General features: G+C 47.1%; 1 protein-coding gene across 1 annotated transcript; it reads left to right on the top strand.

Moving 5' to 3' along the window:
- The first annotated feature begins 11,824 nt into the window (after positions 1-11,824).
- Positions 11,825-14,492, top strand: LOC121109412 (endogenous retrovirus group K member 25 Pol protein-like). The gene is made up of 2 exons (XM_040663888.2): positions 11,825-12,189; positions 12,512-14,492. Exon 2 carries the CDS (start codon positions 13,138-13,140, stop codon positions 14,038-14,040), a length of 903 nt encoding a protein of 300 aa, XP_040519822.2. The 5' UTR covers positions 11,825-12,189; positions 12,512-13,137; the 3' UTR covers positions 14,041-14,492.
- Positions 14,493-15,591: the final 1,099 nt, after the last annotated feature.

Here is a 15,591-nt window from a genome sequence, read left to right as displayed (position 1 = left end):
GGTAGTGACTGACCTGGAAAGAACGTCTCAATTGAATATATATTTTTTCCCAAATGAAATATCACTTACCCTCTTCTTTGCAGTGCCAGTAACACAAATGGTCTCCAACCACTATAATTGCTTCGCGGTAGATTGAAAGAAGAAGGAGCAGCTTTGCTGATTTGTGGTTTAGAAGAATGTACAATATACGTGTCTCCAACTGATATTAAAGATGACAGATTGAAATCTGAACAACTGAAGATATGCACTGCCGATGATAAATTGCCCTCCAACTTTGAGAAGGCTTGGATCACGGCTCAAAGTGCAAGGGAAAAGCATGAAATGAAAGCCAGAGCACCAATGCATAGTCTCCACAATTAGCATAAGCATCCATCCTACATTTGTAGAGTGCTTTCTATTTCCATGTGGATGTAAGTGAATTAGTGTGGTGGGGGCTGATAGCCCCATTAGATAGCTTGCTTTCCTTTAATGGTTTGATAAAAGGAAGGTGACAAGAAGATAGATAGAGGTAATACTCTAGGCTTCTTACAGTAGAACCATTATCATTAACAGCATTAATTAGCCTATAATACACTGTAGAGAAACATCAAATACAACCATTCTAAAGGGAAGTAACCTGACAATTGTCAGTAACATGATAGACTAGCATTAGCAGATACTGATTACTGAATATCTTCCTAACCTGGACTTTCAAATGGGGAAGAATTCCCATGACTGCCTTGCAGGAAACATTTCTAGCCAAGTTATTAAAAAGACACATGGTTATGGAAATGAGAGCCACAAGGCTGGTAGCAGACTCCAGAAACCTTGGCCATCAAGTCAGTCCTTCCTGTACTAGTCCAGTTTACCCTTTGAAGACTGTTTGCACCTAGGTGCATGTTAAGATGGACTAAATTGTTTCTGTATCCGACAGTTCTTCCCAGCAGAAATGTATAGTGCCATTGAAAGCACCTCAAAGAGTCATAGGAAGTGCAGAGATTAACCCTAAATTTACCCATAAGAGGTAACATGTAGAGGGACATAGATAGAAGCGGAGTATAGCCCTATACTGGGGAGTTTCAGCATTAATGTGTGAATATGATAAATTACACTACAGGGAAACGCAGTTGTGCTACTCTTACCTCCCTGCCTAAAACTCCAGAATTCCTGCTAGGAGGAGAAATTAGCTGTGTAATCAGGATGTCCTTATGGCAGCCATCTCTCTTTGCAAGGAATGTAGCAATCCACAGAACCAAATCTGGTCCAGTGCTGAACCAGGAATTCCTGGTTCATGGATTATGTTCAACAGAGGTTTACCCAAGATACTTGGAAAAAAAAAGCCACCCTAATTAAGGAGCTTTTACATCCCCCCTTGCTAAATCATTTTAGCATTTTGCTGTGAAAATGACTTTTCTGTCCTAGCATACAAACTAAATCTTCTTTGCTGAAAATTAAGCTCATTTCTTCCTATTTTTCTCCCAGCAGACCAGAAGAATTGCTCTCATCACATTTTCAAGTATCTTTTGTCTCCTGGACAACTATTATTCTATCTCCACTTGGCGTCTCTCTTCTTGGCTAAAGAAATACAATTCCTTCAACCTATTTGCTGATTACAAAAGTAATCAAACTACCAGAGAGGGTTTCCTTGCTCTGAGCACAAACCCTCCCTCAGCAAGAAGTCCCAAGACCCTTTCATCAGGTTTTTTATGCTGCTTCTCCATCCTGTGTGCTGCTTTTACCCTATAGCATCACTATGCCGGAAGGAACATCGAGGTTTAATCTAACTGTTCTCAGTGTACCAAGACTCTGAGGCATGTGGGCTATGCAAAGCCTCCCTGGGTCCTGGGTAGGTCTTCAGATATTGATGTCTAAGCTGTTTTATACTGCATGCCCACAAGCATTTATCACAAGACTCTGAATCAGCCATAGCTTTGAGTCAACCCTCACAGGGAGCTTCCAGAAAAAGATGGAAGATTTGCTCATCCTGGACACCCAACAATTGGATGGCCTGCACTGATGAGTTACATGCTGTGTACTTAATTTTAAGTCAGCATTCTCACAAACATCTCACATCCAAGCAGATGGGAAGGGGTGTTCATTTAATTATCTATTTATTTATTTGGCAGTAGCAGCAATTTTATGTTTCTGATATCTTGGGTGGCAGCACTTTGATATCTAAGTTGAAACATTCAGTCTTCTGCACATCAATCCAATCGGAATGAGCAGATCTTCCTTTAGGAATAAGAGATTAAAAAAAAAAAAAAAAAAAAGCCAATGTTTGGCTGGTCAAAAAGCAAATGTGAGGTTTTTGTGGAAATACAGCATTTCCAGAGTAAAGCAAGTGAAGGGCAAAATTCATATGAAAGTGGAGGAGAAAATGACAAATTCTGAAGAAGATCCCAAAAGTAAAGTTTATCCCTCAAAGGGATGAGTGTGAAATTGTATTTCATTGGATCCTGAAGTGGGTGCTTTGACCAACCAAATCCTTCCAAGCCTCTTCTTGAAATTATCCTTTACCTGGACTTTTGCACATTCCAAGCTCAGTGGTCCTGCCTGTCCATGCAGCTACAAACAGCATTCACGATAAGCATTAATCCTCCAAGGAAGAGGACAAGTGAGACTGGACTGTCCTTCATTGACCAAATCTAGAGCCTTCACCTAGCTCTTTGCAGTTTCACTTTCTAGCCCTTCTGTTTCTGTGCTGTCTCAAGCTGTCCTTTCAAGAGTGAGCAGCCCTGACAGTGGCAGGGAAGACAACTTGTTATCAACAATGCAGGAGTGCAGGCTTACAAGGAATTGCAGGGTTACCTTCAAATTTCTTTGTAGAAATGCCTGATTTAAATGCTATATCTGACCTGCCATCTAAACCAGGGCTTTCTGGCCCTGTCTCCACAGCAAGTGGAGAAAGTTGGGGCTGATTCCTATGGTAGACACAAGCAGTAAGCAGTTGTTCATAACCCATTGGTTACCCAGCGACAGTTTAGAGACAGAAAGATGTGCTGCCATCCACAGCTGACAGCAGCCTGGCATCCATCCCACCTACACTCAGGAGTCAGCCACAGAGGCATTTTTAGCTCAGTAAATCCTCCCTGGCTATCTTCATGGTCAAGGGACAGAAGTAGGCAATCAGCCAGAAGTTCATCTGTCCAAGCATTGAAGAAGTCTACTTTGGGTTCAGGTCTGAGAAGCTCTCAGAGGTACATAGACTGAGCACAGGGAGACAAGCTCAGTGTGTTGGTGATATGTATTTCACTTTGGATCTCAGCTCCTGCAACTACATGGTATTGGAAGCAGGGAACAGTTCATACCATGGGGCAACACTTTGAAGCTGAGCTCAGAGCCGCATCAGTGAAATGCAAGAAAGAAATGCTGCCCTCTCTGTCTGGTCTAGAATTGAGGCTCGTGGTGGAGGAGCAGGAGGGAAGAAATCTTCCTTGGGGATGCAAAATATGGAAAATGAAATAGAGCGGACAGCAGAGAGATTGACAGAGGAAACCTGATGGGTCTATTGCTATTGACCGTAAGCTTGGTTAAGGTGGCAGTTATCAGCTATCGTATCATCCCATCTAACAGTGGAAAAGAAATATCAATACTGAAATGTTAAAGGCACAACAGAGGAAAAAAAAAAAAAAAGCAGAGCAGAGAGAGGATGTGAAATAATGGCACTGCAGTGATTAAGACAGACAGACGGACGGACTGTGATGTTGCTGCAATGACTCTCAGCAGTGCTAGTAATGAAAGTCTACATTTCTCTGGGAGAAAATAAAAAGGAAGATGAATTTGCTCTTGTGCTGCCTGCAGCTCTTGGTAGACTGCAAAACAGATTTCCTGGGTTTTCAAAAGGGATTGCTTAGAGGAAATACCCAAGTCAGGGAGGTTATTCTCCTTTACTCACAAATTAGACCTAGATGTAGTATCTACACCTCCAATTTTGGAGCAAAGGAATGGATCCATACTTTTTCCATATACATTATAAGCTCTGAAATGGCTTGAGGTCAGTGATTTTCCAAGAAAAAAAGATGCGTTTGGTTCTTGCTGCTTTGAACTTGATGATTTTCCATTGCTTGAGGTGAAAATCTACCCCGAAATGTGTGCATGCATCAGTGTGTGTATGCATGTGTAAGTGGGGGTCAGATGGGCACGTAGCATTGTTATAAATAAAAAGAAAGCGGCTGTCTTCTTGTATTGTGCTTGGAACCAAGGCTTATTTCCCTAGAGGTCCATGTGTCCCATTTTATTTATGATCTCTAATGGCACCATCCCAAATGATAGCTGCTCCACAGATGGGCCTGGTTCCCTGTAGGGGACAGTCCCACAAGCACAGATTTTCAGCAGCACCAATCACCTTCTCTTCCAAAAGCCACAGACTTCTATTTTTTGGTGTTTTGTTGGCCAACAGCTTCCTCTCTCCTCTGCAATATGGTCTGGGAAAGATGCTTGGGAGACCACACTGGAAAATGTGGCACTGAAACATCTGGGTAAGAGAGAATCATTGGGGGATTGTGTGTGGTTTGGTTTGGTTTGGTTTGGTTTGGTTTGGTTTGGTTTGGTTTGGTTTGGTCTGGTCTGGTTGTGTGGAAGACAGTTTTTTTAAGGGTTATTTTCAACTGAGCTCAGTTCCCATTTTTTCAGAATCACCCCTACTCTGAAAACCAAGTTTGTGTTGGAACAGTATCTAAGCCTGAGCATACTCACCCTTATTCTCCTATTCCCAGATCAGCAACAGCAGTCCCAGAAAGGCTATAAAAATTAATGGTGACAGTAAGAAAAAGGGATCTGCCCTGACTGTGCAATTCCCCTCCAAAAGCTGCAGGCAATGCCTGCAGTGCTGCTGATGAGGCCAGGAGGAGCCTTCAGGAGAGCATCTCTGCCATCCCCATCCTGCTGAGAAAGCACCCACGTCCCCCTGAGCACCCCCAGAGAGCTTTGCTTTAGATTCTTCAAAGGAATAGGAGGGAGAAACACAGAGAAAATCTTATTTATACTGATGGTCAGAAGCAAGGCCAGGGGGACTGCATTCATACCCAGACACACGCAGCCTCAGCATCTGAGGCTTTAGCTCGGTTGCCTCCCAACTCATGTCAAGAGGCACTGGGGTGACAGCAGGCAGCTCCAGCCATCCCGCTCCCTCCCCCACAGGCCTGGCTCTGATTCTTCTTGCTCAGCTTTCAAGGCTCTTTCAGTTTCTAAAGTTGATCTTTTCTGTATCCTACACCTCTTTTCCCTTCATCTTTCACAGGCGCTGGGAGAGAAACATGAAAGTTGGGTTTCTTCTGCAAAGCACGGCAATAGGGGACCCATGATTGCGATTACAGCTCTTGATCTAACGATGTGTACAGACTCCAGCTAACAGCAGTCTCCACTGGTAGGATGGGGATATCCTGTGTTGTCCTAGCTGTGAAAGAGAGAAAATCTGTTTTAACAGGGGCGTATTTCCTCAGCTGGCATAAACCAGTGTACACTCGATGCCTTTCTAAAGGCCAGGATGGATGACGATAGCCCCAGGATGATTTCCCACAAAGCTTCACAGAATCTGAATGAAACGAGCACGATTCATTGCAAGCCCTTAACAAAGCAAGCACACAGCTTGGTGCTTAAATTTCACCACCATCACCGCTATTTTTGTGTACAGCCAGCCAGAGCCATATTTATTTTCCCAGCATCATCCCCTGCTTGTTTTACAGGAGCAGGACTTGACATACAGGGTGTCTGACAAATAACTTGCCCGGTGCTTCAAAAAGTCAGCAGCAGAGTCAGGAATCACAGCCTGGTACCGTGCAAATAAACACATCTGTCCTCTGGCTGTGTGGAAAAGTGCAGGCGTGGGATTTAAGGGGTGGTGGTGAACTGGGGGTAGGGAGAGAGGTGCAAAAAAGGAGCTGAAAACGGAGCCTGTGCAATGAATGTATTTGAGTGGGAGTCAGTGAGTTTATGGTAACTGCATCACACATTCGCATTCATCCTTCTTTAAAATATTTTGAGTTTTCTTTACTCACTACCAAGGCAACTAATTCCTGCAGGAAAACAGGGCGAGCTCACACTGAGCAGTTGTAAACAGCAGCGAGCACAGAGCACTGTGATTTTAGATGCACAGTAGCAAAGTGCCAAGTAGCCAAGTGCCGAGCAGCCAGCAGGTACAGAGAAAACTTCTTGGCATCTGGAAATCTACTGCTGACTCCCAGGCATGCACAGAGCAACCCACTGACCATGCAGCGTGGTATCCACTCACATGCATGGGATCTCAGATGCTGACGGATTGTTGCTGAATGTGTTCAGTGCTGCTAATGTTGGCAGGCGTTAAGCTCCTCACACGCGACTCCAGATTTCTCTTGCCCTGAAAGCAGAGTGAGCTATGTGAAGCATCTCAGCTCCCATCATTAACAGTATTGATCTGACAGTATAGGTTTCAGAGCAGAGGCTTGAACCTTTACACCCCACACTGCGAAAGGACAGTCTCTGTGCATCCTGAGCCAGCATCCTGCAGTGATCATGGCAGCAAGGGGACAGCTTTTGATGTCAGCTTTCCCTGTGGGGCTCACGGATCTCAGGGAGAGAAGGGCTGAAGCTCAGCTGGCTGAGCCTTAGCTTACTTACAGCATCAATGATGACCTTGTGGCCTTTGTGAAAAAAGCGTTCTCAGCCCTCAGGCTGGAAAGGTTGGACACCTCTGTCTGATCTATCCATAGGCACTGACACAGACAAACAAGGTCCCAGCTCCGGGAAGTTCGTGGAAGATGGATAACACAACACAGATGTTAATGGGCCATACGGGAAGGCAGCAGAAAATGTGAGGAAGATAGCAGTACCTGACTCTTTCCTTTCAAATCTAATTGCTCCTTATCTGGTTGATAGAGGGCTTCCAACATTGAAAGCACAAATCTCCATGGTCTGAATGAAGGAGCAAGGACATCCCCTGCATGTCTGACCCATCTGTAACAATGATGCTTCAGCCTTGAGCTTGCAGCCAAATATTCATGACCAACAATATGCACAGACAAGAGCATCACCACATTAACCACCTGAGACATTGAGATGATGATAAGGTGATTGATAAAGCAGATAGACACCAAAGGTGCTGAAAGAAAAGCAAAAATATAAACTCCACATCCAAGCAGATGGAGAGCACTGAGAAATATACTACCCTGCATGGCAGAACAATACCATGTTCAGACTTTGATCTTTTCAGAAGAAAGGAGCTCTCCAATTATCAAAGGTAGCCAGAGATTTTTTGTGTGCTTCCTCTTGACAGGGCTGCTTTCAGATATCTTTAAGGCAATGGAGCTCCAGGACACACAGCTTGACCTTCTGGATGTGTTTTCTCTGAAGTGTTTCCTACCAACACCCAAATATTAAGTCTTCCAGATTCCCTCATCAGTTGAATTGTGGTCTCCATGGTCTAGCCTACACTTTATTCTTCTGTAAATAGCATCACCTATAAGGCATGAAACTTTTCAAGGTTTGTCTGCTATGTCTCAAGTGGAGGTTTTGCAACAGTTGGAGAGCAAATCATAGAATCATAGAATGGCTTGTGTTGGAAGGGACCTTAAAGACCATCTAACCACTACATGAAGTAGGCTAGAATTAACTCCTTGGTTTCCAGAGGGAAAGAAGGAAGAAAAAGCAAAGAATGACTTGAGAACATCTCAAAAGTATTTGTACAAAGAATGGCACCAGGCCCATACATGTTAAACCTGGCAGCTGTCCTGTGTTTGGTCTGGGCTCCTCCAGCATTTCTCCAAGGAAAGAACCAAACATCAGTTGATACAGCTTCCTGACAAGTTGTAACCTCTCATTATACTGACCACAGTGGTCATGAGTTCCCTGTCTACTCTTACCCTCTTTGGGGAGCTTAGCTCTTTGAGCAAGGCCTGCTAGTTGCCCATGCAACCAACACCTGTCCAGAAGTAGTACCACACTGCTGGTGCCAAGTGTGCAGGACTGAACCCTGCTTCTCCCGAGGGAATCCACCTTCAAACAGGTTTTGAACGCTCCCCTCCCACCCCATTTTCTGTCAATGCTCTGATTTCTCTTTCCTGACATATGCAATGTTGTGTGATTTTGAGTTTTGGATAAACAATGACAGCAAAGGAGATAAAAAATGCACTTAATTTTCTCTGTTAATAAGATACATGTGTACATGCCTGCCTCCCTCCTTCCCTTCCTTCTAAGCTTTCACTGATTCAAAGATCTGTTACTGGGTGCTGGTTGGAAACAGCTCCTCTGTGTTTACTATCTCTGCAGGAGATATTATTGTCTCTCACAGCTTAAAATCATGACTGTTGTTCTGTTTGTTTCCAATTCCAACCTTCCTTCTTTCTCCATTTCCTAGCTAGAGAATGCTTAGATATCCAAACTATTTTTTGTGACAAATTTTATTGCTTATCCTTCACATGCAAGGGTAATAAGCATGTGTGCAAGACTGGGGGCTGTGTTTGGATAGCCTACCCTGGGTACCTTACCTTGATATCACAATGATGGATCACCAGCACTCGAAGGCTGTTCAGTGACTCATCTCCCTGCTATCCATAGGATCAACAGCAGAAAAAAGGATAACCCCGAATTTAACCTGCAATTTGAAACACCAGCCTGAATATGATACCTGACGTGTCTCCCAGTGACACTAGTAACTGGTTTTGGTAAGAGCAGGATGGACTTCCAGCAAAGAGGCAACAGGCAGATACTGGACAGAAGACCTGACCATAAATTCGTATGTGCTCTTCATTTCCATGGGCATCAAATGGGCCTTAGCTACTTTTCCATATGTGTAAAATGGAAATAGGTTTCCTTTCCTCACTCTGCCAATTATGGAGGAGCAGAATCATGGTAGCAGCAGGATCATGGTAGCTTCCCCTAGGGAAAGGTGGATCTGCCTCAGTGCTGTCAAGATTTCACTATATAGAAGAGATTGGTGTGACAAAGGAAATGAATAGTTCATTTTGTCAATAGAGGATACTGAGGGAAAAGGAGCTGAGGGGAAGGTGGTTGGTTTGCAGCCTTAGCTGATGATCTTTGCCACTATTTTGGGTTAGTTACTATTATTCCTAGCTAAAGAGACTTGCAGTAGTGGATGGAACAGTAGGAGAGTATCCCAGCTCATTGCAAAGAGCAAAAGGGTCTCAGGGTCACAGCAGAGCTAAGCAGACAGAACCAGGAAGGACCATCAGAGCAACTGATAATAGAAAACAGGCTGTCGTCATCTCCCCAACTCATTCTGTTTGCTGAGCCAATGTTGCGGTTTTCATTTCCAGGCAGTAAGCTGGAAATGTTTCCTTCTCTGTCTGCAGATGCCAAAGGTGCCTGAGCTGAGACAGAAGCTTTTGGGGGTGGTTCATCACAAAATGCACCGCAATAAATGCTCTCGGTGCCAGAGCAGTTCTGTTCTGAGCATCATGCATGCTTCCTGCCTTCCTCTGCCACACCACGCAGCAGCCTGTCAGGAGTGGGACAGTCACAGCCTTTGCCTGTCAGACTGTGGGATTTCTCTCTCTCTCCCTGTCTCTATGCCTTTGGTGCAATGCAGTATTTTCTGCTTTATCTGCTGCACTTGCTGGAGCCCTGCAAATGCTGGAGAAAAAATGAAGGGGTTGCTTTGCAAAGCCTTCCTCCCTGCCCACAGCTACTGTTCCTGTTGTCAGTGGGTCCATGTTAAACCCAGCAATTGGGCAGGAGCATGAAGACCTTTTCTGCCCCATTTTGGCTGCCTGCTGTTCAAAAAGCGAAGGCTGGGAAGAGAGGGTCAGTGAAGACACCCAGTGGAGGAGCCCAGTTTCTAGGAAATTTGCACCAGCCTGCAGCTCAGAACACATCTCAAGATGTTTCTTCTTATTTTCTTTAACATCTCTCTCAGGATGTGTTCAAGAAAAGGGTAGATGTAGCACTGAGGGACCTGGCTTAGTGGCCATAGTGGTGATGGGTTAGTGGTTGGCTTAGATGATCTGAGCGGTCTTTTCCAACCTTAATGATCCTATGATTCTATGAGTGCGTGAATCTATGATTCTATGATTCTGTCTTCAGTGATGTAAGGAGGGACAAAGGAAGACACCAACACTATGCAGCCTGTCACATGTAGGATGGAGAAAAAAACAGTTGGGTAAATTCAAATTTTTGCTGGCCAGGGAATGATCCATCTGTACCAACTAGTTCCTTTATGGTAGGCTGACCATACTGTCACTGTAGAGAACTGGACCCATGGCTTGAACCTTAGACAATTCATATAATCATAGAATGGCTTGGTTTGGAAGGAACCTCAAAGATCATCGAGCTCCAACATCCCTGCCGTGGACAGGATTACCACCCACCAGATCAGGCTGCCAAGAGCCCCATCCAACCATGAACACCCCCAGGGATGGTGCATCTAGAGCTTCTCTGGTCAAAAACATGTTTTGGTGTATCTTACTCTTCAAAATGATTGAAAATTTAAAAGCTACCCCCAAAAGGTATTTGGTCATTGTCTCAGAGTTACAAGGTTACTAGCTAGGAAGTGGTAGGTGAACATTCACCATGGGACTTTGTAGGTCACGGTGATGGTTAGTCTTGGGGATCCTGAATGCCTTTTCCAACCTAAATGATTCTGTGTTTCTGTGATTCTGTCCTAAGACTCTCTGTATATCATTGGCCTTCTAGGCAGATTGCAACCCGAAAACGCTTGGGTAAACTTTGGAAAAAAAAAAAAAATTAAAAAGAACAGGGATTGCTGTTGCAGTCGCTTCTGGCATGTGCCCAGCAATGTATTTAATTGGTTGTACAAGACACAGAGCAGCAAACAGTGTGTAATTGCCAGCTTTGCACGCTTGGTGGACATGTCCTCAATCACCCTCACAGAGCAAAGAAAAGAAAGGGAGGAAGGAGGCGGATGGATGGCACCAAGATTGTGTTTCTCTCCTCCTCACTTCTGTCCACTCTAATGAGGAGCAGGCAGAGTTTCTCCTTCCCCAACAGCCAAGGAGCTTGTTTGAAGCAATTTGGAGGCAATTGAATGAAAAGGAATAAATGAGTGAATATTGCAGTTTATGGATGGCTGAGTCAAACCCACAGGCAGTGATTAGAGGCCCACAGTCCCCTTTATGCCCACAGTAAGAAAATCACTGAATTTCATTCCAATTTAGCTCCAAACAGGAGGCGAACTTGTAGTGGGCTGGGTTGTCAGTTATGCCACCTTTTAATATTCATCCGGAGGAAAAACAAAACAGATTTTTTTTTTTAATTTTATTTTAAACAAAGTGTCAGTCAATTCAAAGCAGGTTTCTCTGGCTTCCATCCTCTCCTCTAGCTGAGTTGCAAAGAAATGGGGGTGGAGAGAACACAGCATACACAAGTGCAACTTCCCTACCCTTTCTCCCACCTCCATTTGCCCCACAAATAGTTCTCAACAAGGCTGTTTGCACAGCAGGTCCCTTGTTAGCACTATCTGTGCTGGCTCCTCAGCTTCTCCTTCACCTGTTTACAATCAGCCTGGTGGAACAAAATCAGATTCAGAGAGTGGACAAGATGAGCATGTCATAAAAGAGCTTATCTGAACCTTAATTTCATCACTGCCTCTCCTACAGATTTTCTAAGTGAACTTAGATAAGCTACCAGAAGGTTTTTTCCCCCAACAGGTTCATGCTTTTTGCATTGCCATTAGCAGTACTGAAATTCACAGGCAGTGGAATAGTCAGACCAAAACACTTAATGCTTCATTTGCCTTTCTACATGCTAGGAGAATGTTGTAATAGGCGTGATCGGGGTCTCGGGATGTAACGTGTCAGGCTCCTCCCTATGTGTTAGGTACGTGCCACGTGTACCATCCAGTGGGCGTACACGAAGGGTTAAAAGATATATAAGTGCTTGTTAGAACTTAATAAACGCCATTTTGCCGCTCATCATATTGGTGTCACCTCGGTATTTGGCCAAGCCGCAGGCTCCCCTAAGCAACGAACATCACGGTTGCCTGCGAAAGGCAACAAGTGGTGACCCCCGACGTGATGCTTAGGGGAATGAGTCGGCTGTCTGCTTGACGGGGCAGGAGCCCACCGCGGAGCATCAGCACTTGCTGGGCGGTGGAAGCCGGGGGACAAGCCCGGGGACAGAGGGAATCTGCAGTCACCCCTCTGTCGGTGGAGGTCGCGGACGAGCGACAGATATACCCTCCGGAATCACACCGGAGAAGAGCCTGGGATCCTGGTCTCAATCGGGAGGAGGATCGGGGGCGTCATGGAAGCCGTCATAAAGGTGATCGTTCATGCGTGTAAGATTTATAACGGGAAGCATGCTCCTTCTCAGAAGGAGATAGCTGCGGTCCTCTCGTTGCTTGAGAGGGAGGGGCTGTTAACATCGCCCCACGAGATTTATGACCACAATAATTGGGATTCAATTACCGCTGCCTTATCCCAACGAGCAATGGTCACTCAAAAAGCAGCGGAATTTAAAACTTGGGGTTTGATTCTGGGAGGATTGAAGGCTGCGCGCGAGGAGAAACTTGCGGGCGAACGAGCCAGGGAGCTATTGGGGTTAGAGGTTGCGGGGCCGGGAGTGGGTCTCATTCCTCGTGCAGGTCCGGCTGGAGATAAGGTGGCGCCAGCCCCTACAACCCATCCTGCCACGATAGCTCCGGGAGCAAAGAAGGACGAAGTTGCATCGAATTGTTCAAGCGTGGAGGCCACAACACCCCCACCTCCGTATCCCTCTCAAGGCTTATATCCTTCACTGAAGTCAGTCGGGGAGGGGGGGGGAAGGTCCTTGGAGGAATGTGGTAACATCTCCTGCAGGGCTGATAAGCAGGCTTCGGGGGAGGGTACGGCATTCCGAGGAGGTACAGCTCAACCCGCGTGTTGTGATAACGAGTGCAGCTCAGTCTGTTGCTGTAGCAACTTCCCCAACGGGGCGGACTGCACCGTCCCGCCCCGCGGTGAATGCAGGGGCGGAGCCCCGTGGCCAACGTCCCAGGGGTCCACCCCTGAGGGGTGCAGCCTCACAGCACCCACCCCGTGGGCTCCGCCCACGCTCACTGATTGGGCCCGGGTGAGGGAGGACTTACGAGCAGCCGACCCAGCACGGCCGCCGCTAGCCCTTCCGGTCATAGTCAAGACAGAGGGCCCGGCGTGGGTCCCTCTAGATTCTAAAGCAATAACCCGCCTTTCTGAAATTGTTAAAACAAAGGGGCTGCGTTCCCCAGTGACAATGGCGGCGGTAGAGGCCCTCATGGCCTCTAGCCTACTGCCGTACGATGTGATCAGCCTCATGCATGTGATCCTTGAACCGGTTCAGTACACCCTGTGGTATGATGCTTGGAATACACAATTGCAAGCAGTGGTGGCGGCAGCCACCCGAGATGCCCAACACCCAGCCAATGGTCAGGGTCGAGGGGATAGGACCACATTAGCGCGTCTCCAGGGTGTAGCGGACGGCATGGTGGGATCTCCGGAAGGCCAGCTTAGGCTGTTGAGACCGGGAGAGTTAGCTGCAGTCACAACTGCGGCCCTACAGGCCCTTCGGGAGCTGGCTCGAGTTACAGAGCCTACTCTCCCGTGGGCGGATATCAAACAAGGCCCTTCAGAGCCTTTTGCAGAATTTGCAAACCGCTTGATTCGTGCAGTTGAGGGGTCCGATCTTCCGGAGCCGGCCCAAGGTCCTGTTATCATTGATTGCCTTAAGCAAAAATCGCTCTCGGACATACAGCAAATTATTAGGGCGGCCCCAGGCAACTTAACAACCCCAGGGGAACTTATCAAATATGTGCTTGACCATCAGCGCGCTACTCCATTAACAAATGAGGGCTTAGCCGCAGCCCTCCAGCTCGCAGTACAGGCAGCTACACGCCCCAAGGACGGGGGAGGGAAAGGTGTCTGTTATAAGTGCGGACAACCCGGACACTTTAGGACCAACTGTCCGAATAAAGGTGGCTCAAAAACAGACACAGACAAAAAATGCCAGTGGTGTGGTGGGGCGAGCCACACGGCGCGTAACTGCAGGAAGATCAAGGAAGCGATGCAGGGAAACGGCCAAGGGAGGGCGCCTCGGGCCCAGGGCACCTTCCCAAATCAGAGCAATGGGCCAAGGAGAACATGCCCACCGTGGCATTAGCCATGGGATTGGGGGACCGTCCACTAGTTAAGGTGATAATGTCATATGCGGGTCCGTGGCCCCAAAAAGAGGGACCTCGAACCACGCTTTTTACGGCTTTGCTAGATTCTGGTGCGGACGTTACAGTGATTGCGGAGGACGATTGGCCGACGAACTGGCCACTCACCTCGCATTGGCAGCATATTGGGGGAGTGGGAGGCACAGTCCCAACAAAAGGGGCTGCAGAGAAAGTGGAGATCGCTATCATTGATAGGAGTGGGACGATGGAGGCACCAGTGTTGATGCAACCCCTCGTGGCACCGGTGGAAGGATCAATCTTAGGGCGTGATTTTCTCACGTCCTTGGGAGTTCGACTCACAAATTTATACTAAGGGCCACTGTGTACCACCTTGCGCTGCATTTCGCCATCCCATTACGCTGGAAACGGGAAGCGTCTCCCGTTTGGGTGGATCAGTGGCCCCTTCCAACTGATAAATTAGCAGCGCTGACGCAGCTGGTCTCCAGGGAACTGGAGGCAGGACACATTGAACCGTCACTTAGTAGGTGGAACACGCCCATCTTTGTTATCCGGAAACCATCGGGGTCCTTCCGTTTATTGCATGATCTTCGGGCTGTTAATGCACAGCTCGTCCAGTTCGGTCCCGTTCAGCAAGGCGGTCCATCACTTGCAGCTGTTCCCAGGGGATGGCCCCTTGTGGTCATTGACCTTAAGGATTGTTTTTTCTCCATCCCTTTGGCAGAACAGGACCGGGAGGCTTTTGCATTCACAGTCCCTGTACGGAATAACCAGGGCCCAGCTCAAAGGTTTCAATGGAAGGTTCTCCCTCAGGGAATGGCCTGTTCACCTACTATTTGTCAGCTTGTGGTGAATACAATTATCGCGCCAGCGAGACGCGACATGCCAGACTGCCAGATTGTCCATTACATGGATGATCTTCTGCTTGCAGCTCCGACAGGTTCCCAACTACAAGCCCTAGAAGCACGGGTGTCAGGCGCGCTCACGGGTGCAGGTTTCACGATCTCCCAAGAAAAGGTACAACGAGGGCCAGGGATAGAATTCCTGGGATATAAGTTTGGATCATCCACGGTTATCCCCGAGGGCCTGGAGATTAAGCCTCATGTAACCAACCTGTGGGATGTTCAGAAATTGGTAGGAGCTATCCAGTGGGTCCGGGGAGCACTGGGTATTCCACCACGATTAATGAAGCCCTTTTATGACCAGCTGAAGGGCTCAGACCCACGGGAAAGGAGAGAGTGGACCCCAGAGATGGACGCTGCCTGGCGAGAAATACTATCACTGTGCTCAACAGCAAGTTTGTCCAGGTGGACACCGGGTATCCCCCTAGAGGCCGCTGTTACTCGCTGCCAGGATGGAGCCGTAGCTGTCATTGGTCATGCACTAGGCTCCTGTCCACAACCTCTGCGCTGGCTGTTCTCAGCACAGCCGGTGCGGGCATTTACCCCATGGGTGGAGCTTCTCTCCCTGCTACTTAGTAAGGCAAGGACATCTGCATTTAGGGATTTTGGAAAGGATTTGGATATAGTCCACCT

The sequence above is a fragment of the Gallus gallus genome, chromosome 1 (assembly GCF_016699485.2).
Source record: "Gallus gallus isolate bGalGal1 chromosome 1, bGalGal1.mat.broiler.GRCg7b, whole genome shotgun sequence".
NCBI classification, from domain to species: domain Eukaryota; kingdom Metazoa; phylum Chordata; class Aves; order Galliformes; family Phasianidae; genus Gallus; species Gallus gallus.
This window is presented reverse-complemented; position numbering and strand designations above follow the sequence as displayed.